This window comes from Pholcus phalangioides, unplaced genomic scaffold, assembly GCF_987345545.1.
Source record: "Pholcus phalangioides strain wild (caught in Gottingen) unplaced genomic scaffold, Ppha-v1.0 ptg000010l_1, whole genome shotgun sequence".
Classification (NCBI taxonomy): Eukaryota; Metazoa; Arthropoda; class Arachnida; order Araneae; family Pholcidae; genus Pholcus; species Pholcus phalangioides.
The window spans coordinates 20,728,186-20,754,590 of NW_028301603.1; the positions used below are offsets into that span (position 1 = coordinate 20,728,186).

General features: G+C 34.6%; 1 protein-coding gene across 2 annotated transcripts in view; it reads left to right on the forward strand.

Moving 5' to 3' along the window:
* LOC149081095 (phospholipid-transporting ATPase ABCA1-like) overlaps window positions 1-26,405 on the forward strand; it is a 113,865-nt gene that overhangs the window by 81,460 nt on the left and 6,000 nt on the right. Inside the window, exons 35-47 of one of the 2 annotated variants that reach the window (XM_089237877.1) lie at window positions 4,259-4,374; window positions 9,082-9,226; window positions 9,552-9,675; window positions 14,543-14,672; window positions 14,848-14,971; window positions 15,100-15,269; window positions 15,508-15,649; window positions 16,606-16,740; window positions 16,897-17,000; window positions 18,007-18,099; window positions 21,878-22,121; window positions 22,224-22,326; window positions 23,940-24,005. In XM_089237877.1, the coding sequence (XP_089094003.1) occupies window positions 4,259-4,374; window positions 9,082-9,226; window positions 9,552-9,675; window positions 14,543-14,672; window positions 14,848-14,971; window positions 15,100-15,269; window positions 15,508-15,649; window positions 16,606-16,740; window positions 16,897-17,000; window positions 18,007-18,099; window positions 21,878-22,121; window positions 22,224-22,326; window positions 23,940-23,956 (1,647 nt within the window). In that variant the 3' untranslated portion in view covers window positions 23,957-24,005. The remainder of the gene's footprint in view (window positions 1-4,258; window positions 4,375-9,081; window positions 9,227-9,551; window positions 9,676-14,542; window positions 14,673-14,847; window positions 14,972-15,099; window positions 15,270-15,507; window positions 15,650-16,605; window positions 16,741-16,896; window positions 17,001-18,006; window positions 18,100-21,877; window positions 22,122-22,223; window positions 22,327-23,939; window positions 24,006-26,405) is intronic. The other variant, XM_089237876.1, reaches the window with a different exon arrangement.

Below are 26,405 nucleotides of genomic sequence, written 5' to 3' on the forward strand. Positions count from 1 at the left end.
CTCAAGTTCAACCCATATGGTTTCAATATCACTTCTCTGCACGTTACACTCTCTAGCCTTCAAACAGGATTTCACGTATATCAACATTCCACCCCCTTTCCTATCAGATCTATTTTTCAAAAAAGTATCGTATCCTGAGATATGTAAGAAAGATACATCCCCATCGTTTGCCCAAGATTCTGTAATGGCTATAAGATCCAAGGCCTCCACAACTATCATAGTTTCTAAAAAATCTTTCTTATTACCCAAGCTCCTGGCATTTATTAACACACATTTTAATTTGCCCGGTGGTTTGTTGTCAATCCAGAAGCCATCCAAGTCAGAGGTGGGTAATTCCCCGTCAGTACTGTTGTGATTATCATTAACTAACCCGCATTCCCGACTACGTGGTCTGGGAGTAAAAAACCTGACCTAAGACTATCGTAAACCTCCCAGACACCCCTGTTATTTAGATGGATACCATCCGAACGAAGCCACCTATCGGTAAATGCGGGAAGCTCCAAGAACGTCACCCCAAGTGAGGAGCAAATGTCCTTCAGGCCTATATTGAATTGGTGGATCCTATTCCTATACCCCCTACTACCCCTTGGCAGCACTGGAATCACTGCCACATCTGAACCCCCCTCCCTAGCAGATAATAGTAAATCCCGGTACTCTGACAGAGACTCACTAATATTCGCTCCCACCTGATTTGTTCCCACCCACAGAATCACCCGCAAGGGCAACTTTCGGCGATTAAAAACGTCTCGTACGTTGCCAATCTTCCCCCCAGGAAGACAACAGCGCTCGAAACCCTGAAAATCCCTACACACTCGGTTCCCAAGTTCCCTAACCATAGAATCGCCGATGATTAAACCCCTATCACTATCGTCCTCTACCTCATCCACGACCACCCATTCGCCCTCTACACTGTCGTTGTTCGTGGAGATTGCTTCTTCATCAACAGGTGGCTCAACGACCAGAGGCTCCATTATAAAGGGAGTCCTCTAGCACCCTAACTTTTTCCCGTAAAGCTTCGACCTCGAGTTCCAGCCTTTTCCTATCCAAGCACCCTTTACAGTTGAAACTATCAGCTACTATACCCCTAGACCAGGGAAACCTCCCATCGCAAGCTCTACACAACACTAGTCGAGGTCGAGGCATACTAACACTATTGCTAAAGCTAGATAAATATAATAATTAAAAATAGGAAAATGAAAACGTTAACAGGAAATTAAAATAATGTAAAATACATTACTATGCGAAATATATGTAAGAGATTGTACGAAAAAATTACGTAAAATAGAAAGTACGAAAAAATTACGAAAAATAGAATGCTCAACACTAAATCACGAAGAATAAAATAAATATGTTTATAAAGAATAGAACACACTCTAAAAAAAGTATTAAGCTACAAAGCAAAATTTTTACTTCTTAATTTTTAATTCTCAAATCACACTAACACTACAACTATAGGCCCAAGTGGAGGGAAAAACAACGTTATTGAGAGAACCTGGAAAAAAGTATACACTGTTTGCTAACCCTAACGTCCAAAAAACCTACGAATTTATATCAGAGAAGCAAAAAAACACAAACCTGGCAAAAATTCAATGAAAATGAAATGCGAACGAGGAAAAAAAATTTAAGTCGATCGAAAATACACAACGAAAATTTAAAAAAAATTGAGAGCAATATAATAACAAAAAAACCACTTATCTCGCAATCCAGCGTGTGCTAGAAAAAAAAAGAGAACACAGCAGAATATGTCCCAAAAATAAACAACACGCTAAGTAAAACTCACGAGAACGAAGAAAAACAAAGAAAGACACAAAATGGCGCACTGACGTGGCGGTAATCCCCCGGCAACGGTTTCGGATAAAACTTCTTCTATTGGTCAGTGAGCGGAGCGCGATAAAAGCACGTCCATTCCCAACCACGGCAAAGGCGAGGATTATTTGATATAGAAATTTGATATCAGGTTAAATTAATTTTTTATTGCATAATATTTGTTTGAATTTTATTTATTGTCTTCCCATTCATTAATTTGTTAATGTGACATTGCTATTGCAGTACTTTACTACCCACAGTTAATGAAACAGAAGGAAAGTTGCTTTCACCAAGAAAGGACTTCATCTGAGTTCCTGTGAAATGTTCATAGTTGGTTGTATAATTAGTTCAGAAGTATATAATCAGCAAAAAGAATGATTTTTTAAGAAAGACCAAGCAAGTCACTTCACAAGCCTTGTTGATGTGGGGGAAGATAAAAAGGCATTTAAAAGATAAAAGGCATTACCTAGCGTTTATCTGCAATCATTTATCAGGGGCATGACCTTGGTTGCCGAAATTCCTGTATATTAGTTATTGTATCCCATTAACAGCCCTGCGGTAAATACAAGTTTTTTCGTCAGCAGCTTTGTATTTTGAAGTTTTTAAATAGTTTCCTCCGATTAAATATGTCTTCAGAAAGAAAATATAAAACTTTAAGCTATATGAAGCTAAATATAATACTTTAAGCTATATAAAGCTAAATATAAAACTTTAAGCTATATAAAGCTAAATATAAAACTTTAAGCTATATAAAGCTAAATATAAAACTTTAAGCTATATAAAGCTAAATATAAAACTTTAAGCTATATAAAGCTAAATATAAAACTTTAAGCTATATAAAGCTAAATATAAAACTTTTAAGAGTTCATAATCATAGATTATCAATCACTGATAGCATCCACGAAAGGAAACACTCATGTTTTATGAACAGTATGTAGATGTGATTTCTCTATTCTGCATGGAAAGACTGGCATGGAATTATATTCTGCCCGTGGGTAATTCAGAACCTGCCTTGGGAAGGGGGGGGGGCAATAGAACTTAGTTTTAATTGATTTAAAAAAAAAAAATCGATTTTTTTTCCCCCCTTGATCGAGTCTGTGAGGGGATACCCCCCTCGGAAGAATCTCAGGATTCCAAAAGTTGGCATGTCTGATAATCTTATTTTTGGATGTTAAGGGCCTACCAGAATTTGCTTTACTTTTCTCATTGATCTGTGGCCATTTTTAAAGCAGTTTTACCACTCTTTCATTTGTGTGTTGTTCATTTCTTTATCTCTGAAGGTCTGTTAAATTTTGGTCTTGCTTCCACTCTGGAATCACCAAGCTTCGCATAAAATGTAATGCAGTGGCATTGTGTTCAAGTTTTTCCTACTATTTTCTCAAAACGAAAATTCAATGGCACTCGTACTTCCTCACTCATTGCTAACTTGCAGCTTCTGCAGGCAGTGGGAAATTCAAACATGTACCTTAGGATCACCTACATATGTGAACCAAATCACTCCTCCCTACCTTCATTGGTTTATGCATGAAAAATTATGGTAGAATAATGAAACAAAGCTTTCATGGCCATCGCGTAAAGTGAAATTCAAAGTTTTCAGTTTTTTGGCCAATGTGACAAAGTTTTTGTGTCTTTTGATGTTTCATTCGCACGAGTGGTGATCATTTTGAAGAATTAAAATCTTATTTAACGTGGGCGGAAGGCTACTACTTACGCCTTCTCCCTGAACAGAAAGAAAGAGGATGAAGATTAACAGTGTCTTACAAATGATGAGATTGAAACCCAAGCATTATTCAGAGCCCTTTGCAACAACTTTGGCCAGAGGGAAAAATCTTGCTCAATGGACTAATCCTGACGAAGCAGTGAGAAGCCATAATTGTGGCCTTTTCCCCGCTGTTATGCAAGATTTTAATTCTTGAAAATGTTTGCCACCCATGTGAGCGAAACATCGAAAGACAAAAACTTTGTCATGTCAGCCAAAAAACCGGAAAACTTGGAATTTTACTTTATGGTAGGACACTTTACAAAAAAACCTCATGTATATTCTCCCCAGTGTACCATATTTTCTTGTGCATAATTCGCAGATTATACACATAAAAAACTTAAAATTTGATAATGTGGATTATATACTGCTGTATTTTATGTCTAAATTTTTTGACAGATCTGAATAGAAATTAATATGCTTAAAACTAATTTGTAAAAAATGCATAGAGCATAGAGCGATCTGAAATAGAGAAATTGATATTTTTTACAGAAAAATGGACAAACATCTTCTATTCCTTGAAATTTCAATATAGATGAATAAAATTTTCACATATGAATTATACAGTGATGTGGATCGTAGGATGATAGTTTTATCAGTGTGACAAAATTGTATTTGAGGATTTCACGCGTAAACATGCTGTTATCCTATATTTGCTCTTACTTGAAAATTTTTGTTTGATTTTTTTTTCAGCTGAATTTTTTGGTTCCCTTTGCCCTCTGCTTGTTGATATTTTACGCATTTCAAGAAGAAGCCTTTGTCTCTTCTCGTAACATAGGCGGATTCTCGCTGTTACTTCTGCTTTATGGGTAAGCCTCTTGAGTGATAGATTTTGAATAGAAATCAGTAGCGCATATTAATTATCATACAAGTATGTGCATGCTCATGTTTGCTTCTATAAAATAATTTATGTGAAGCTACATTCATTCTTCCATTTCTGCTATATGTATTTCCTGTGAATGCTCTATAATATTTTGTGAACTTTTCATCAACCCTTATACCATATTAACTGGGATATATTCACACCAGATTTTTGATTGTTGGATTGGATCTTTTCCTGGCATATAGAGTTAAGCAAGGTTTATTGAGGATTGCTGAATACATTCAGGAGACCGATGTAAATATCAGTCTCTTGGGGAAAAAAAAGAAAATACAGTAGGTCGTGCTTATAATATTTTCCAAGAGACCATCATGAAAAGATAAGTAGAAAAGGCTTTAAATGGGAAATCTCGATGAATATTAATAAGAGTTGAGAGACCCTGTAAACAAGTTGTACTAAGCAAGAAAACTCTCTAAGTGGTAATGTTATAAGCAGGACTGACTGTAATAAATATTTTTACTTTTTTTAATTTCACGAAAAATTTCAACATTCATCACTGAGGCTCAGATTTTTAATGACCTAATAATTTATTTATTTGATTTCTTTGTTAAACACAATTTATCTTTGGCATAAATATCATCACTAAATCCTTTTATTTTTCATAAGCTTAACAATTCAATCAATTCTTGAGTTCAGATATAAATTACCTGGATTCCATAACTTGCATTTCTCAGCAGGCTGACTAATGTGTAAAAATACAGTGATTGCTGAACTCCTCGATGCTCAAATATTTTTCTCAAAGTGAACTCGTTCAATCGTTTTGGGTTGTAAAAAACCCGGGGTTTTTTATAAAAACCTATCCCGGGCGGGTTTTTCTAAAAAAACCTGTGTTTTTTGGGTAAAAGAACCCAGATTTTTTGAGCAAAATGGGGAAAATTAAATTTCGTTTTCCACAACCTCAAAATATGTGACTTAAACATGTATGTGCATCATTTATGTATACATCTTATATTATGTCTAAGTATACATTTTTGGTGCACCATAAATTATGTATTTGATTAATAAAATTGACCATACAACAAGGGAATAATTGTTCACACATAAACACACCCACTTCTGCATAATTGTATCTGAACCTTGAGTTGTATGCAGAACTGCAGCAAGAAAATTTTTTGTGGTAAAACAAATGAATTTGGGTAATGAAAATTCTGAGAAATCAGGATGGTGTCTGAATTTTTTTTTCTCCGAATTTTTCAAACACTGCGTAAAATGTGTTCAAAAGTGTCCTGATCTGTCAAAAATAAAACCTTTAGCTATGTAACCAGAACCATTAAGTTTTTCTTTTTTTAAATCACACTCACTATTGAAGAATATCCCCGCTTCATTAAATTAAATTCTGAAATATTTTTAAAAGAGCAGTAATAATTAAAAAGTTATCTGTGCTTAAGAGAAGGAGATAGCAGTCATTCTGAGGATTCATTACTCTGGAGGTGTTTTCCACTTGTCCAAATTAGCCATTTTTGGGAACTTAAAACTATAGAAATAATGTGAATTATCATTAAATGCAAATGTCAATAACATTATTGTTTATTAATATCACTTTATACAAGACAACCTGCCATGCATAGCAACAGAATGCTTTCATCTGGCTGACAATTTTAACAGGCTAATTTTCGGGAAGGGGCTTATAGTATGAGCATCTTGAAAAATCAAGCTAAGGCTTATTTTCTGGTTAGGTCTTATTTTTAGAGAAAACTACTTTTTGTTGTTTCACTTGAAGGTGCTCTTTGCCAATGTTCAATTCTAAAATCCCACAAAGTTATTTTCTTTTTGTTATGAGATAATGTTATTTTTTGTCTCTTGATATTTCAGTTATGAAAGTCTGATGTACCTGTATAAAACTTATTTATTTTTGCTATTTTGTTTGTCACGTATGCTTTGAAACATTTGACAAAAATCAGAGATCGTGGGGGAGTTAACAATAGTAGAGGGGAGCTTGTTCCATTCACCTATGGTATTGGGAAAGAAACTGAATTTAAAACAATCTAGAGGCAAAACTTGGTTTTAATTTTTTGGGGTGGTCAAGTCTATTGGAAACATAGGAAGGCTTAGTCAGAATAATGGATGTATCGAAATTTAAATGACCATGAATAATCTTGTAAAGCATGGCTAAGTGGGAGATAAATCGGTGAGTAGCGAGTGGGTGGAGCTTAAGTTCCAGTTTAAGATCGGAAACTAAACTAAAAAATGGACCAGCAGTCGTGAATAAAGCGGGCGGATTTATTTTAGATTCAAGTTTGTCAATGTTATTAGATGTGTGGGTGTCCCAGACCTCAGCTGCATAAGAAAGAAAGGGAGAAATATAAGTTTGGTAACAGAGAAGTCAGATGTCACAAGTAGACTGTTTGAGGTTGCGGCAAAGGAAAAAAGTTTGTTGAGACATTTCTGGTAGACATATAGATGTGATTATTCCAACGATGGAGAGAGAGAGAGATCAGCTGAGACCCCAGATATTTAAATTGAGAAACTTGGGACATGGTTAGGTTATTGATCGAGTATGAGAATTGGAGGGGAAGAGTTTTACGAGTAGCTCTCACGAAAACTGTTTTAGATAGGTTGATAGGCATATGCCAAAATGAACACCAATCTGAGATAACAAGATTATGTTGGAGAGTTTCTTGATCAGATTTGTGATTAATTGTGCAATAGATTTTTGGGTTATGAGGTTGCGTGATTTGAATAAAATGTTGGATTCAGGATAATTGATAAATTTCTAAAAATAATTATTTATTTACAACACGAAACATAAGACGAAATAAAAAATCTACGGAGCGACATGTTGAGCTCTTGATGGTTCGATCGCTTCTCTCCCGATTTCTCGCGTGACAATCCAATGGCATCGGCTTTACAAGTGCCGCCATCTGTGAGATAAAATACAAATCGAATCTCACCACAGATTCACAGTCATCAGCAAAAAATCTAGTGGTGCAGTTCAAGGTTTCAGGGAGATAGTTTATATAAAAACAGTAAAGGCAAGAGAACCGCTCTTTGAGGAGTACCTGAGTTTACAGTGGCAAAAGGTGAATCATGATCTTTAAAACGAACAAATCGTTTATGATTTTTTAGGAAAGCTTCTAACCATTTGAGCAATTGTACATTAAGACCAAGATTTGAAAATTTAAGGAGGAGTCTATTGTATGGAACTGGAACTTTATCATAGGCTTTAGAAAAATCCAATAAGATATCAATTTGACTTGTTATCAATGGTTTTGGAAAGGTCATGCATGAAAAGGGACAGTTGGGATGTAGTAGAAAGGGATCATCTGAAGCCGTGTTGGTTGGGAAAGAAAAAGTTAATGGAGTCTAAATGAGCGCAGATTTCCTTTGCTATAACATGTTCGAAAATCTTACAATGGGGTGAAGTAGGCCTAATAGATATTGGTCTGAAGTTAAGTGGGTCGGAGAGGGGACCGGTTTTGTGAATGGGAATAACTTTATTGATTTTCCAATCGATGGGGAGGATGGCAGTGTTCAGTGAGACATTAAATAAGATTAGAAGATAGTCTGAGATTTCTTATGGGCAATTTTTAAGAATGGAACTTGGAATCTCATCAGGGCCTACAGAATGGGTTTTCAGTTTTTTTACTACCTTTAAAATACCTTCTTTAGTGAAAAGGGCGGGATTTAAGTTATGGACAGAATCAACGAATGAGTATTGTGGTGGAGTGAGATCAACTGAAAAAACTGAGCAGAATTTTTTATTTGAGGTTTTGAGAGAAGTGGGTCCAACAGATTTAGGTCTGAGTAATTTCCAAAATTTGGTAGGATTTGTTTTTAAGTAATTTGGTAAAGAGTGGGATTGGTACTTGGACTTGAGACTCCGAGTGGCGGTTGAAATTGAGGATTTGAGTGCATTAGATTTGTTGGATTAATAATAATAATCTAACAATTCGTAATGTTATAAAAATGTAATGCAAACGTGTAAATATTTTTTGAATGAAAATTCAGTTTACATATATATGTTTACTTCTTTATAGAGGCTTCAACTTATTTATGCAAGGATTTGCTTGTGTGTGTGAAAAATTATTATGTGTTATAAATAAGCAATAATTTCTTTGGATATGTGTATCACATATTACATATCAGGTATAATACATATATTACATATCAAAGTTCATGGTTACATTTTCTGTTTGCGGTTTCTTGTAACATTTTAATATGCGAATCTCATACCTAAATACTTACATAAAAAAAGGTAGTTGAAAGAATTATGAAAAAGTGTGTGTTCGTTATTCCAAAAATATCATATTTTTGCTCCCAAAAAAAACCTTTCAAAAATACTTTAAAATATACATATTCTAAACACTGCACTATGCTATGGGGGGGGGGGGAGATGGATATCTACCCGGGGAGCAAATTTGACAACCCTGGTTTTGACCACTCTTTATCTCGGCACTCTCTCGTAGGGCTTACACTTGCCTTTCTGGTTCCCACCTCTGACAAAAGCTTTCATCATATTCCTGCCATTCACAAAAGCCTTCAAACTCTGGGCCATCCTTGAGTGTTTAAGGGTTAAATCATGTGCGGGCTGACAAGACTCTTTAAATTCATGTTTTGATAGTTGAGGTGGAATTAAATAAATTAAACACTTTCTGTGTCATTTTGATTATGTTTACTTTTTCCCCCTTTGATTTAGGTGGTCATCTATTCCGCTGATGTACCCATCAACATATTTATTCAACGTCCCTAGCTCAGCATTTGTCGCACTAGCCTGCCTCAATTTATTTATTGGAATCGTGACAACACTCTCAACTTACATATTAGAACTTTTTGCTGATACAGTAAGCTATGAATTGTATATATATTGTATATAAGAAGTTATGTTAAGCAAACTTAATGTGGTATTGTTTTTTAAATTAAGTTACATTTCAGTTCTTTTGCACATTTGTAACCAGTGCTGTTTTTGAATAAGGAGGAAAAGCATGTTTGTGACAAATGGTCATCGTTCAAGTGATGATATGCCCATAAATTCCATTATAACAAGCTTTAAGCATACTAACTTCACAAAGCAATATGTATAGAGACATGTGCGATCATATTTATGCATCACATCAATTCTTTTTCTGTTTATCAATGTCACTCATGTAAATAAATATATATTTTCAGGAACTTCAGAAGATTCTGGATGTTTTGAAAATCGTATATCTGATTTTTCCACATTACTGTTTAGGAAGAGGCCTTATGGACATGTTTAAGAATCAACTCTCTTATGAAGCCTTGTCAGTTTTTGGTATATGTTCTTTCAGAAATTTCAACTTGCTCATAAGAAGAAAAAAAAAAAGATATGCTGAAAAAATATGTACAGGGTGATTATAAAAAAACTATCCCGACATATGGGCCCCTAACCATCATACCACTCGCAGAAACTGAATGAAATTTTGGCATAAGGTATTTTGAGGTATGCGCTCAAGAATGATATGGAAAACAACAGTGTCACTCTAACAGTTACGGTTACAGTGAGAAAATTTCAAAAATATCAAATGGCAACACCAAGTTTTTTGTATTGGAATGCGATCTCCATACTGAAAAACACTAAATAGCGTTGGAATGACATCTGTAGTATGAAAATCCCTGGAGCTAGGCAAGGAAAAAGTAAAAAGACCGTGCACCAGAGCATTAATGTTCGTTTCATTCGTCACACTGTTTCTTCGGCTGAGATCCCAGCCTGATTAGTCCTCTACAAGGTCATGTGGAAAATTTGTGAAACACAATAAAATGCTTTATTTTATGCTGCTTCTCTGTCCTTATTGGTTGTCCTCACTTTTAGTCTATCTACCGCCGGTGATTTTCATGCTACAGTTGCCGTTCGAGCGCTATTTAGGGTTTTTCACAATGGAGATCACATTCCAATACAAAAAACTTGGTGTTGCCATTTGATATTTTCGAAATTTTCTCACTGTAACCGTAACTGTTAGAGTGACACTGTTGTTTTCCATATCATTCTTGAGCACATACATCAAAATACCTTATGCCAAAATTTCATTCAGTTTCTGTGAATGGTATGATAGTTAGGGGCCCATATGTCAGGATAGTTTTTTTATAATCACCCTGTATATACCACTCGTTGCTAACCGAAATGCGAAAACCTGCAGTATACACTGCATAGGCGGAGATAGAATTGGAGATGTCTGTGGGGGAGGGTTGGGCATGATAATGATCTTTCAATCTATATGTATACATATATATATATTGTGCCACCTACACAAATCTATCTTTGTTGTTGGACCCCCCCCCCCCCCATATCTCCGCCCATGATACACTGACTGAATCAGGTTTCTCAAGGGAGTAATAAATTAGAAAGCCATGCTTTTTTTCTTTTCCCTTTTCTACCTGTGCACAAGCTTGTTGCAACTGCATTCCCATAGCCTTCTGCCATACAAAATTCAAGAGATATGCAATAATCTTTTCGAAATGTACCAACAGAAAAGAAATACTTTCATTGCTTGTCTTGAAAATCATAACCTGTCATCCTGTCCACATTGAAAAGAACATCAGTTAATTGCTCAAGGTGTACAGCATGTATGGTGTAGAATGAATGAAAGGGCATGATATAAGCCAGTATTCTTTAACATTTTTACACCTGCGAACCGCTAAAAATAGTTAAATTTCATGAACCAGTGGAAATGGGATAAATAATTCACAGAACTGTGCTCAAGATTGAGACAAATAAATACCAACACAGAGGTGGTACTTTATTTCTTAAATCTAAAATTATGCAGCAGCTCCCTTAATTGGGTGAAATGTTTTGCCGACCAGCAGTTGAAAACCATTGTTACAAGTAGATCCCGGATTATATGCAAGCGCATATGCATTTGCATATTTTGGCCTTTTTAGCATTAATGCATATAAATACATAAAATCAAAGAATTTTTTGAAGGTTTATTTTGAACGTTTATTTAAGCTCACTCAATTTTTATTTATAATTTTTCAAATATTGTTCACAATATTTTCAAAATATCGTTTTTTTCCCCGCAGGTGAAATTTAGTGAATTAATATATATTTATAAAGTATTTTACGAATATTAACTGTTTTATTGTAAGGCTATTTCTAGAGATATGTCAAAGTGTTCAATTATTTTTAGAAAATAGACTAAATTCTTTTGTTACTGGTATTTTCGTTATTGAGCAGCTGCAACAAACTAGAAATTAAAAAAGCCTAAATAAAAAATATATAGAAGTTTGCATATGCGGTATATATATATATATGAGGGGATATTATTTTTGTAAATTAATACATATGCATGAGGAAGTCGAGCGCTGGTGTGTGCGAACCCGTGTTGAAGTGAATGCAGATAAAACCAAATTCATGTGGTTCACTAACAAGTCCTCATTACCACAACAAGCACACATAGAGGTGCAAGGAGTTATAATCAATCCAGTCATTCAAAATGAATATTTGGGGGTGATAATGGACAAGAGATTCAGTTTCTTCCGGCAGTGTGTTGATGCCATCCGTAGGGCGACCGTGGCCTTGGTCATGCTCAACAGACTAAGCCACAGGCACTCAAGTCTTTCAATTCGAAATAAAATTATTCTATATAAGATGGCAATTAGACCGATTCTTCTGTATGCTGCGCCTGTCTGGTTGTTCTCGAAGAAAATGAATATCATCGCTCTGGAGAGATTTCAGAACAAGACTCTGAGGAGATACACCGGACTACCTTGGTACGTTAGAAACGTTAATATCAGACGTGATTCTTGAGTAGCTGATGTAACATCATATGCAAAGAACTTATTTGATAAATTGAACGATTCTGAATTTCTACACCTTGCGGAGATTTCATCATACGACAGTAAACACAAAGCACGATTAAAAAGACCAAAAAATTTTCTACACATGACTCGACCTGTGTTACCAGGTCTATGAACATTTGAAAACTACGAAATTATAGCTCGGCTCTTGAGACAAAGCAATGCTGCATTTCGGTACATTGTAAATACATTTAATCACATATTATCACTATTATCTAATTGCATATTATATCTTAATTATTTAATGGTGAAAGTTTCACCATGGCCCTGATAAGACTCCTTTTTGAGAAGAAAAGAAAGAAACAAAAAACTCTATTTTTTTGACTTGACCCTCTTTTTGGCTATTGTAGATGATGATTGATCCTGGTTTTCTTGTTGACGCTGCAAAATTGTGAATACATTTATACTCATCCTCACTACTCGCATTTATTGTTTTGTATAACTCTTTCATTGAAGAATGATTGAACCTATCAGCACTGTTATCAGTGCAATATTAATTGAAAAAAAAAACAAAAACCCTTGGGTCTCAGGTGAACCTACGTCTTCACCCACCTTATTAGAATCTATATATCATTGCAAAGCGCACAGGAATTGGCAGAGTCATGATGAAGGGGGTTTGATGGATTATAACTATCCATTGGAACCCCGTTTCACCAATTACGGTTTTCGGTTTTCATTATGCATGAAGTAGAAAAGATGCATTTTAAAAGCACATCTGTTTTTTTATTGCATGGTAACTTTTTTAATGCACATTTTCTCATTTTTTGTACATATTTTGGAATTTTTGACTTTTCAAGATTTTTAGTGCATATTCTGGGGTGTTTAATGCAATATTTTTGGATTTTCAGTGCATATTTTGGCATTTTAAGTGCTTATTTTTGCATTTTCACGTGCATATTTTTGTATTTTTAAGTGCATATTTGCCTATTTTTAGAGCATATTTTGCCACTTTTTTAGTGCATATAATCCGGGCTCTAGTTATAAGCAATAAATACATAATCGGATATCTGTAAAAGATATATTTCATCACAGGAATATCATGTTTTTCTGTAGATGTTAAAATTTGTTTATTACACAGGGTGGGCATTAACACAGTTTTAAATTAAATAGTACACATAGTTATGAATTTTTAAAAATTCATAAAAAAAATTGCTCATATAATATTTGCTCATATAAATTTGATTATGCACTGTGAGTATTACATTTCATTTGTTACATCAAGATTTTTGTTATATGGTGCCATCTATGAGTAAAATTTTAAACTATATTTTTTAAATTTGTCAGAAAAAAAAAACTACGCCATGATAAATGTTACGTGTAAATTGCACTTTTTAATGCCAATCAGTTGATTGTTTTAAATGAATTTTTTAAATGCATCGTCTACCCTGTGTATTCTATAAACAGGCTGTATCTGTTGCTGAGGCAGTATTGGTCATGATAATTATGAAAAAAATACATGCCCGAAAAACATTGCTTTGTTTTCTCTTTTCAGCAAATTTTTCCCATGCATTCAAAATGAATATGCTGCTATCTATTGATGAGAATATACGCAGATAATGTAGAAAATTAAAAACATTGCACCTATATATTAAAAACAAATCGAAATACTTCTTTGTTTTATGAAATTTCAAAAATTTCTATAACAAGAAAAATTTCCCATACAATTTTTCCCCAAGTTTTGATCAGTGATGGTCACCTAGTCTAAGGCTGATATTACACTTACCTTGACAAATGCAACCAATGAGCATTAGCATATCAGCATATCAGTTACACTCGAGCTAATACAACCAATAAGCTCAATGGTTGTATTTATCAAGTTTTGTAAAAGGACTTTCACAAACTTTTATAGTGTGGCCTAACAAAATTTCCCTTTCCATAATATTCTCCCCACACATTCAAAACAAATGTGTTGCTCTGACTCGTCTGTTGATAAAAATACTGACTCAAGAATTTAAATAATGAGATATATGTAGTGTGTATATATATATATTTTTTGCATTTCTCATTTGTTTGAACTTTTAAAATTTCCTGTGACCATGTTATGCATGCTCTTGCTGCCAAAAATCCTTCTATTTTTTTGAATTTTTTACATGCCCTCATCACGCATGTGGTAAAAAAAAATACATGCGTGAGTGGAAGTTTTACATGCCTCAATATTCCCCCTCCCCCATTTCTCTGTCGGGCAATAGATTTGTCCAGCCCTGATGTCCATGGTCATGTCTTGAATATAGCACGGAAAAATTATTTCAAGTTATTTTTTAAATTTCAATAAATGTCATCAATATTTTTATTTATACCATTATTATTGGTTTTATAATTTCATTTTGCCTTCTGGTTTTATTTAGATATGGGTTATTTCCAAGAGCCTCTAGGCTGGTCATTTTTAGGACGCAACCTGATGCTTATGTTTATTCAAGGACTGGTCTATTTCACTTTGACCCTTCTGATTGAATACAACTTCTTCATCAAGAGGAGGTGAGTTAAGAGCCATTAAATAAATGATGCTTGGTGGTTATTTTACAAGTGCGATATATAGTAAAGATGAATTTTTGCTATCACATGAAAGAATGTAAGTGTTACCACCATATGTTCAACATTTTAAGATATACGATTATGTAGTTTTTTGCTTTCATCACATTCTCGAATATAGAGCTCATGATGGAAGTTTATCGCCCACTTCAGAAATTGAAGATGATGATGTTGTTGCGGAAATTATGCGAGTTACATCAGGACGTTGTAAGGATGCTGTTCTCAGATTAGAAAATTTGACAAAAGTAAGATCAAGTTATTTGTCTTTTCATTAACCTGTTTTTTTACAGAGGGTACATTCAGAGCTGTTTTTTACATCAGGATCATTTGTTTATAAATTCGATGTAAGAAATTATTTTTCTTGTTTGTACAGGTGTATAAGAAAGGACAACATCCAGCTGTTAATCAGTTATGTCTTGCTGTTGATCCTGGGGAATGTTTTGGATTGCTTGGTGTGAATGGAGCTGGGAAAACTACGACCTTCAAAATGCTCACTGGGAAAACACAAATCACAGCCGGGAATGCATTCATCTCTTCTTGCAGGTATTTTCATGTTTCTCTGCCATTTCTAATTGCTTTCATAAAAAGAAATAAAATTTGTGATATCTTAAATTGTTTCATGGCCAGATGTACATGAACATTTTTTTTTGTCCTTTCACTAATCGAGTATCTTCATTTGGCTTTCAAATAGCATGTTCTAGCAAGTTTTTACTAATTTTTTGGGGAAAAATATTGTTGATTGATTGAGTTCTAAGTTTACATTGAATTTCATTTTCTGCAGCGTTAAAACAGACAGAGACAATGCAAGACGAAACATTGGTTATTGCCCTCAGTTTGATGCACTTGACTCGTTGCTGTCTGGTCATGAGCATCTGGAGTTTTATGCTAGAATACGAGGGATACCAGAGAACAAAGTTTCCAAGGTACTTTGACCATTATTTATTATGCAATGATATTCAGAGCTTATTTGAATAAAATAGACTCTGAAATTTGATTAAAATAAGCTATTTGAGCAGTGGTTCTAAAACTTTTGTCATCCACAACTTTTTTCCAATTCATGGTTCATCTGTGGTTCTCCAGAATAGTTTAATAGATATTTTTGTTTATAAAATAATGAAAGCATAAATAAGTACACAAGTAAATATCTCCATCTTGCCATTACGCCCCTGACAAAAGCTGGCGGCGCACATTTTGAGAAACGGTGTACCTTTAGAAACAAAGTTTACAAAGTACTTTGACCATTATTTATTCTGCAATTGATTAAAATAAGCTATTTAAATAAATAAGCTATTTAAATAAATAAGCTATTTAAATAAATAAGCTTAAATAATGAAATGCACTCAGTGAGCTAAAATGTTATGTAACTCCATTAAAAGATGAAGCAAAACAGATTGAGGATAAAAGAAATTAGTTTTCCCTATTTTATCATTCATAAATATAATCGTTTCAAATTCCCTAGCACTATTGGTGAGTATAACAGAACCTCAATTTTCAGGAATTCCCTTTTAACTGTCCTCAACCAAATTTAACTGATGTCTACTTTCTTAGCAATAATTTTTTTCATTTGTGATGAGAAAGTTATTGCCTAACCTGAAACTCTCCTTCCGATGATAATGAAGGCAAAAAAAAGAGTAAAAAATATGCAGTGGGAGAAGAACATTGTTTTACTTTTGAAAATTATGTTGATAAAAAACTGTTTGTTAAACACATATTCGATAAAAAGTAGTATCGACGATACTGGACCTTTGAATTCATGCATATTCCATTACCTGGAAATTTGATTTACCGGCATACCATTGTCCCAATTACATTAGATAATCAAAGTTCTGCTGTAATTTATCGATGAATACAACAAGCTCTTTATTTTGTACTGATTCAGATTGCACAACGGGGAATAGCCAAGCTTGGTCTCATTGCACATGGTCAGAAGTGCGCTGGTACTTATTCAGGTGGTAACAAACGAAAGCTCTCAACAGCAATAGCTCTTATTGGAAGTCCATCTGTTGTTTTTCTGGTGATTCAAACTTTTTTTTCTAATCTATTTCATCTTTCTTCAGACATATAAACATCCACACTATTCATTTCAAGCAATTTCTTTTTTCTTTCTCATACTGCTTTATTTTAATGATATCCCAAACTTGGCTTATATATCTTGCCTCTGAATTTTTAGGATGAACCAACTACGGGTATGGATCCAAAAGCAAGGAGATTCCTATGGAATTGCATCAATGACACAGTAAAAGAAGGACATTCAGTGATTTTGACATCTCACAGGTTAGAGATTATATTATGGAATGTTTTTTTTTTCAGACACTGGTTATCAGATGTCTGCGTTTATGGAGTTCCTTTCTTATTACACTAAATGTTTTGTCACATATGTCACTGGGGAAATGTTTTAGTGCCCATATCCATAATGCAGGATGAAAAAAAAAAAAAATAAAACACTAGTAAAGATAGATAAAAACTAAACTAAGCAACCACATTGGACCTGCAGAAGATGGATGACCAACCTTAGAAGTGAAAGCTAGTGAAAAATTGCATTGTCCATCCAAAAAACTCCCATTTGCAAATTTTCTAGTTCCCCAAAATCTGTTTGATTGTTTCTCAATCATGTTTAATTTCATTCGCACATTAGTAATAATGGTGCAACGTTGAGCTGACTCTACAGACTTGGTTGTTCAGTCTGTTTCAGCGTTGCTATGAAGTCATATGGAAATCATTGTCACTTCATGTCACGGAAACTCTGGTTAAAACCCAGCAACTAGCTCTGGTTGATCAGCACGAATTGTTTTACCGACTTTGAGGCTTAAATGTCAGCTGTATGCTCCTTTAAAAAAATCTTGCCACAGCTGCTGACAAACATTGCAATGTTTGCATTTCATTTGGAAAAATAGTCAATGCTAGTCTCTCATTTCTAATTTGGAGGACAGATAGCACATAAACACAAAGCATGAACTATACTTACATAAAACGTATATTTAAGCCAAGTTTTCCCAGAAAAGCAGTCTTACTGCTTTACCTTTTGTGAGTGAATGATGTGTCGCACATTTTCCGTTATACACGGTACATAAAACCTGCATTTAGTTAAACAGGTCTCTAGATTTTGCATTAATTTATACACAGCCAGGCTCTTTGGAGGTAAATTGGTAGTAAATTGCCTCTATGACGATAAACTGGAGTTTTATTTAGTAAGTAAAGCCTGTTTCAGATTTTATTCAGCATTTTCCTCTCAATGCTTTCCATTTTTGCTCATAATGTATGAATATATATTTATATGTAGCATGGAAGAATGTGAAGCACTTTGCACAAGACTGGCAATAATGGTGAATGGACAATTCCAGTGCTTAGGAAGCACGCAACATTTGAAAAACAAGTATGTTCATTCTGATTTTATACTTTGTATATGAGAACAAGTATGTTCATGAAAAACAAGTGTGTTCATGAAAAACAAGTGTGTTCATGAAAAACAAGTGTGTTCATGAAAAACAAGTGTGTTCATGAAAAACAAGTGTGTTCATGAAAAACAAGTGTGTTCATGAAAAACAAGTGTGTTCATGAAAAACAAGTATGTTCATTCTGATTTTATACTTTGTGTATGAGAAATTTTGAAAAAAATTTACTTTTGTATGAAAATGAAAGTATGCAAAGTATGTACTATAAAAATGATTAATCTTTTGGTGGTGCTTGGCCTCATTAGAAAATAGCCACATTGATTTTGTCCATTTAATCATCATAATCAGGTTTTAGTTTTGGGAAAAAAATCAATTGATTTGCTTATGAGAGTACATTCTGCAGCAAATCAATGTGGAAAGTACATTTTGCATTTGAAAATGTCTTTCCGCAGAGAGCAGGCGCAGCTTGACAACATAAATACGTTATGGCCACACATACATTCAGAACAGACATTCTGGTAGGGGCTGATTCATTATAAATTCTGTGGAGGAATGTGTATGAGGTGCATGTATGATTAAGAAGTAGTAGAAGCGAGTTGCTTACAGTAGCATGAAACAAAAATATAACTCTGACAACATAACTACTGTTATGAAAATTATAGAAATAGTCCTAATTTATCATGCCATTTTTTGCTTGTAAATAATCATTCCCTTATGAAAAAATGAAAATAACACATTTTCTCCTGTAAATCTCGTCAAGTTGCCGTCAAACGTGGGGAATTTGGCAACAGTGCTGATGCTCTGAATGATGTCTTGATGCCAGAGGAATTTGTAGGAAGAAAAGAGATAACCTTCTATAAACTTCTGGAGTTTTCTTCCCCTCTATATAAGGCTCGTGCCAAGTTGATGGTAGGAGAAAAGACGAGAAAACAGACTCTTGTGTATGCTTGAGAAGTCGTCTTTCAGGGGCTCTATGTTTAGCATGTATTGTCAAATCTCTGCTTGTGAATATGCATAACTAGCTGTTCTAATTAAATCTGTGATGTCCTGCATTTTGTTTTGTCCTTTACTCATTTCAAGGACTTGCGTGACATTAACTGGAACAATTTGGTGTCAGAAATGGGATAATTCAAGACTTGAATTGTAAAGATCAGAGGGATGGACATGGACAAGATGCGAGAGTAGCTGAAATAGTTGATGTCTGTGATGGGCCAGATAAAATCAGGCATCAAGAAAAAGATCCAGTCCACAAACTCAGCCATGAAAGAAGAACTCCATCACTGCCATTAAAGATGCCACCAACTTCATCGTGGCTGTCAACACCTCCATTGCTGACATCAAGGAAGATGTCGCCAACTCAATTGCCAATGTTAAAGATGCCACCACTGTGAAAGCCACCATCATTGACGCTGCAGACAGTCCCAGGAGAGAAAATGACTATGCACAGAAAATTGAAAGCCTCAATGAAGTTCACCACCTATTGACACACCATCTTTGCGGCTGATGTGAAAGACCTGTGCATCATCAGCCTAGACTTCCTGAGGAAATATGGATTTTCCTTGGACATGAGGAATGAGAGACCATTTGCGGCCTGTTCTCTGCATTTGCGGTCTTCTTCCCATTTATGAGAAAACATTTATTGCATTTTTTCTGGTATCAAAACAAAATTTAAATTGTACGTGTTAACGATGGCTCTCTGGACTTTAAAAGTGTTTCTGCAAATTTTTCTGAAAGACAAAAGAAAATGAAAACTGTTTTGTTATGCATAGTCAATATGTCAAATTTTTTTTGTAAAGTCAATTGCGTATCATTAAGGTATCAATGAATCTACCACGCAGGATGTCCTCTACATGTCTTATAATTATAACACAACATATCATCCAGTCACTTCATCAGGATATGATGTGAGCATTTAAGGCTCACTGTACACATTACTTGATTGTGATGATTGTACATCCAATCAAAGAATATTGAACATCTTAAGTTATGAATGAATTTTACCATCACCAATGACATTTGTGTCAGCACTGTAGCCGTGAAAACTATAAATATGGAAACAGTCAATTTGTGTTGGGGAAAAACTTCAGTGCTCTAAAACCCTTCCATTTATATAGTACCAATCGAAAAGATTATAAAAGATATTTTCATGTTAGGTCGATGAAGTACTGATAGATCGATGATATGGACGTAGAAGAAATCCAGCAATTAATTAAATAGCAATCTAGATACATTGACAGAGGTGGAATTAATCGAGATGACTGCTTCTGAAAGTGCAGTCGTATCCCCACACAAAGAAGTGGGAGACACAAGTTCACTAAGAGAATGAGCAATATAGCAGATGGGCTTTGCAAGTTTAAATCGCCAATAGATTGGCAAATAAGTAGCACATGGTAATAACGATTCTCCACTTAAAACTTGGTATATGAAGCATTGCCAATATACTCTTACATATTTAATTAAATGAAGAAATGACAATAAGACATTACTGAAATCATCACAGAAAATAACTCTTCCCCCCAATGCTTCTTTGTACCCTAGGCGCACCCTGCTCTTTTTGTTATATGCCCACAAAACAAAATTTTCTGGTCGTAGTTATTTGCAGATTTTCTGTATTCGCTGGGACGCTTGGAACATAACCCGTGAAAATTGAGGGTCATCTGTATACAAATACAAAGGCCACAACAGGCTAATCAACCAACAAGGTGGCTGAAAAAATTATGCCCATAAAAAAATATAGATGTAAAATATAATCAAAATACAACAGCACAACATAAATATAGCGTATATCACCACAAAAAAAAAAAAGATTATATATATATATATATATATATTATAAATTATATATTACAGTGGAATCCCGTTTTAACGAACACTTTTCTAATCCTCCAGATGATTTTATATAAAAGCAATGCTAAAATTTGGAATTCCACGAAATTTTGTTATAACAAAGTGATTTCTCTCACTGGTCTCTTGGAGCTCGTTATAATGGAATTCGACTGTGTAATATGCCCATAAAAAAATTATGCTTTATCTAAGCACAGGATGAAGAAAAACATCACCCTACTCAGATGTTGCTGCATATTTCTTCCATAGAATTCTAGAAGCAGAAAATGAATTCATCCCTGATGTGGATGTGAGAGATGATGGGATCAAAACTGTTCTCTCACCAGAGTCAGATGACAGGAAAAGAAAGATCTAGCCTCTTAAAGGAAATGTACATAGAAATGCTTACTGTAGGGAAATCTGTGCCCATAGTACTGTCGTCATTGCCTCAAGGCAGACGAGAAGTACGGATCTGTGAACCCTATAGTGAGAGACAGCTAATATCTCAAGTCTGCGTGTCCTGCATTCTGTTTCATCCTTTACTCGTTTCAAGGACTTGTGTGTGAGCGACATTATCTAGAACATCAATTCATTAGAAATTCCCCTCAGAGGAATGTTTATGAGATTATAGGTGATATGAAAAAGTTCTCAACTTCAACAAGTGCTGTATGTATAAAATTTTTACTGCTGTTGTTTACAATTCTTGGGTGCAGCACCATCTGCGTGTGAAATTCTGAATGAGTTTTTAAATATAAAAAAAAAAGAAGAAAAAAAATTGAATTTCACTGCACACCATTCTCTTGCATGTCAATTGGTTGATTTAATATGAATTTTTGAAATGTGTCATGTATTTTTGGCCCCATCCTGTAAATTTTCTTATTACATTGTCAAAATACATGAGACTTTACCGCTACATTCACACAAATATCATTTCAGATATGGTGCTGGCTATACACTGACGCTAAGAGTGGGGGGTGGCACAGCCAAGATGGACGAGGTGAAATTCTTCTTTTTACAAACTTTTGGTAATGCTGCAGTTCTTCAGGAGCAGCACTTGAATCAAATGGAATTCCATCTGATGCCCTCGCTACCATTGGCTGTGGTGTTTCAAGAAATCGAGAGGGTTCGTCAGGCTTTACCCATCGAGGATTATTCTGTATCTCAAACAACTCTTGACCAGGTTTGTGCCTTGTCTTTTTTTTCTTTGAATCATATTTCATGAACAGATAATTCCGGCTGTAATATGATTATATACATATGTATTTTCTTTTTTTGTCTGCAGGTATTCATTACCTTTGCCAAGATGCAAGCAGATGTCAATGAAAACGTTCCGAAACAAACTCTAGTCAGACAGCTGTCTCATGAAGACCCAAGTCAATTACAAAGTTAGTATTTCTTTGATAGCTTCAGAAATGTATATGTATTTTTTTTCATTCCATAAATATAGTCGACTCGCATTATAACGACTCTCAGCGTTTCATGAAAAATGAATGTTATGTTTGGAAAAAATTAATCTTTTTAAAAGAATTTCATATTTGACTGGAGTAAAAAAAATTATATTATTCCTTTTGTTAAAAGTTGTAATGAAAATGTATCAGATTCAAAAATAATAATGAAATTGTAATAATTAATTGCATGCAGAGACTGTGTATGTGCAATTCAAGGTTCAAAAAGATACAGAATTACAGTTTTTCTACTCTTCTTTCATTGTAGTCTAATTTTCTAGATCACTCATTGCTGTCTGCCCCAGTCCTTTACTCCCTAGGTGGCTCTTTTGGTGACTCTAGGTTCACATGTTTGCATATATTCTAGCTCAGTAGCTCTCAACCTTTATAACAGTGTTTCCTAACCTTTTTGATGTCTAGGATCTCTTGTACTGAAGGTCAATACATCACTATGTCCTTGTGGTGTAGGTAAATGCTCCGGGTACCCTGTAGTGTCAGAAGGTCAATTTCAATGCCACCTTCCCATAAAATCCTAAATGTATTGTTTTTTATAATTTGCATATCAGAAAAAATGAAAATTTCAAAATGTGCCATTCATGCATTGGTAGTAAATGAAAATGATTCCGCCGACCCTCCAGGAGTCTATGAAACAAAAGATCGCTGCCCAGTTAATTTATTCGTATAAGTGGAAGGCTGGTCATAGAAAGTAAATGGGAAAAATGAAACATCAAATCGCTCACAGCTCAGTTTGACTCGGTTGAGAAATATTGACTTGGTCCCTTGCTTTTTTGGTCACTCGCATGTTTGCACATCCTTAGGTTCACTCTTTTGGTCATTCACTGACCTGGTACCTTGCTCTCCAAGTCACTCTTTCTCATTCACATGAAAGGGTGATCATTCACTGAACTCCAGGTTGCTCTTTTTGGGCATTCACTGAACTCCAGGTTGCTGTTTTGGTCATTCACTATGCTTGCATGCTCTTTCGTTTCCTCACATGCTTGCAAACTCTCCAGGTCATTCACTGACCTAGTCTCTTGCTCTGTGGGAAGAGGTGGCTTTATGGTGGACTGAACAAATTTTGCCCCCCCCCCCAAATTCAGATTTTGAGAAACCCTGAATTGAAAAAATTGTGAGGGGTCAGACATGCAACTGTCACATACAGGTGTTTATCAGATGGCCTCTCTTGCCATTGCAGGAGATTTTGCTGAATTTTTATTATCAAGGGTCAATTTCAAACACTTTTAAGGACCGATTTCGTTCATTTCTTGGCAAAAATGAAGGGAAGCTGAGTTCAGACGTTGTATTGGATTGAATAGTCTTTGTAGGTTGTTATTATGTTGGATGAAAATTAACATGTGATGAATAGAAAGAAATTTGGGACATATTGTACTGTGGTTATGATGGGACAGTTGCATTAACATGTGGTAGTTATAATAAGCATAGACTGTGTCATTCTTATTCATTCACAGCTAATATTATATAAAATTTTTTGCACCATGAGCATTTTTTCCTAGTACTTAGGGCTCATCTTTTTTTTATTTCCAATTTACCAGATTCTTCCCCTTGTTGATGCAGGTTCAACTTTGCTCCTGCCCATTTCCCGCTATCTCACTTTCAAAGTAAGGACAAGTTTATTTTTCACATTGGCTTTATCATTTCTTTTTCTTCATATTGGTGTCCTGATTAAAAAAAGTTAGGTATGGCACATTATATAACGTATCACATATCCCATACATGCTGAACCCATGGACCAAATGTGCTCTTGCACATTTACAGATAATTTGTGTCCCATGGCTCATTTACAAATTAGTAACCTGTGGCTCTGTTCCATATCACTTAAGGGGCCCACATACCTCTTAACATGGGGAAAAGTTAAAATATCATTAAAAATACTATTTAACCATTGATTTATTAGAAATATTTTTCACATATTTTTGATTAAATATGCTATCCTATGCTGGTATAAAATTTTTCATATCTCTAATACTTAATTTTTTAAAAGTTTAAAAAAAAAATACATTAAAACAGCTTGGGCGAATGATAAAATCACATGACATCAATGGAACCATACAGTATTGGAATTAAAATGAAGGAAACGGTTTATATATATATATATTTTTTTTTCATGAAGTGAACGAAAATATTTCAAATCCATTCATAAATATTTGATTTATAAAAAAAAATGTTTTTTTTTTGAATTTTTGGAAATTTAAATTTTAATTAAGGATGATTCAATGAAATTTCAATCTTTTAGTTCATTTTATGAAAAGAACAATTTCCTTCATTTTAATTTTAATATTGTATGGTTACATTGATGTCATGCCATTTTATCATGCGTGCAAGCTGTTTTTAGTGTATTTTTTTGAAATTTAAAAAAATATCAAGTATTAAAGATATGTAAAATTTTTTATACCAGCATATAGCAAAGTATATTTAATAAAAAATATGTGAAAAAAGTTTCTAATAAATCAATCGTTAAGTAGTATTTTTAATGATATTTTAACTTTTCCCCATGTTAGAGGTATTACCCTTAAGTAGGTACCTGCGACACGTTTTCAAATCAGTGAAGTGACCTGCACTCTTCAAAAGCTTGAACACCTTTGATATAGCCTATGCTTGCCCTTAATGAAGGCGTGGCAATGACTTCTTAACTCAGGACAACTCTGGTCTATCACCATTGGGAAATTTACTACCGTTTGACTTTTTTTTCCGGAGCAAATGAGTTGTGCCTGAAGTGCATATCTAGTGTTTTATGTGGAACACAAAAATTTAAGCATCTGCCACTTTTACTTAAAAAATATGGAAGACAGATGGCAGCACCACTAAAACACAGAACATGCATAACACTCATAATATAAATAGGTTAGGGCCATACATACCCTCAGAACATATATTCTGACATACACTGATTCTTTGGATTTCCAAGAGGGATGTTTATGAGGTACCCACATGGTTAAATAGTAGTATAGAGTAAAAACTCTCTTTTGCAGACACCAGTGCGACAGAAAAATTCATCCGTAGAAGAGGGGGTGACCATTAAGAAAGGGTGTGAAAAGCATACTTTTATTGTACAAGGGGAAATTATCATTTGGTTGTAAAACGGGTGACCGCATCTTTGGGGTGATCGTTAAGAGAAGTTTTACTGTAATAGTAATGGTGCTTCGTTTGAAGTTAGTGCTGCCATCCATCTGTATTGCAAATTATGATTGGAGTATAATTATAGAGTATTTGTACTGGGATCTGTTAATCTGAGTGTCAACATATTTTAATGGAGAGATTAGCTCACATTCACTCCTGGAACAAGAAAACTATTTCAGCTGTCACCACAGTGCAGCCAGCATTATTGAACCCCTGGGTCCTTGTATATCTGTTGCTGAGATGGTACAGGTTGTGATAATTATATTTAGTCAAATAAAAAATTTTTACAGAAGTTTTTCTGTGGCTTTTGTATTTTCTTCTATTTTTTTTCCTGCTAGATAATGTTTAGCACTTTGCCATACTTTAATCCATAAATGCTCAACCATGCTCACAGGCCAAATATGGCTCTTAAAACCATTTGATGTGCCCTGCAAGCTCAAATCAAATTTTGTGAAAATGAACTAAATTATTTTTTATACAATTATTGTTTGGTTAAACAGTCAGGGCTCGGCACGGGTCACTTTTTTCACTAAAAGTCACTTTTTTAGAAACTAGTCACTTTTATTACATATTTTCAGGCTCAGGTCACTTTTTCCACTTTTTTTTTAGCAAAAAAACCTTGGTCTCGTGCGCTTTTCTGCTGTCAGTGTTTTTTTTTTTCTTCAAGGAAGAACTTTAAAGGTTCAAGGTCGCTAATTTTCTCCCTCCCTTCATTGAATTACGATCGTTAGCTCCCTTCCCGTAGAACCCCTATACATGAAGGCGTCTTATCTTCCTGGGAGCATACCGTGTGACGTCAGCATAACTTGATTTCAAGGCGCTTGGAAAGAAAGCTCCTTGGTTAAAGAGTCATTTTATGGAAAAGCTGGTCGGAAAAAAAT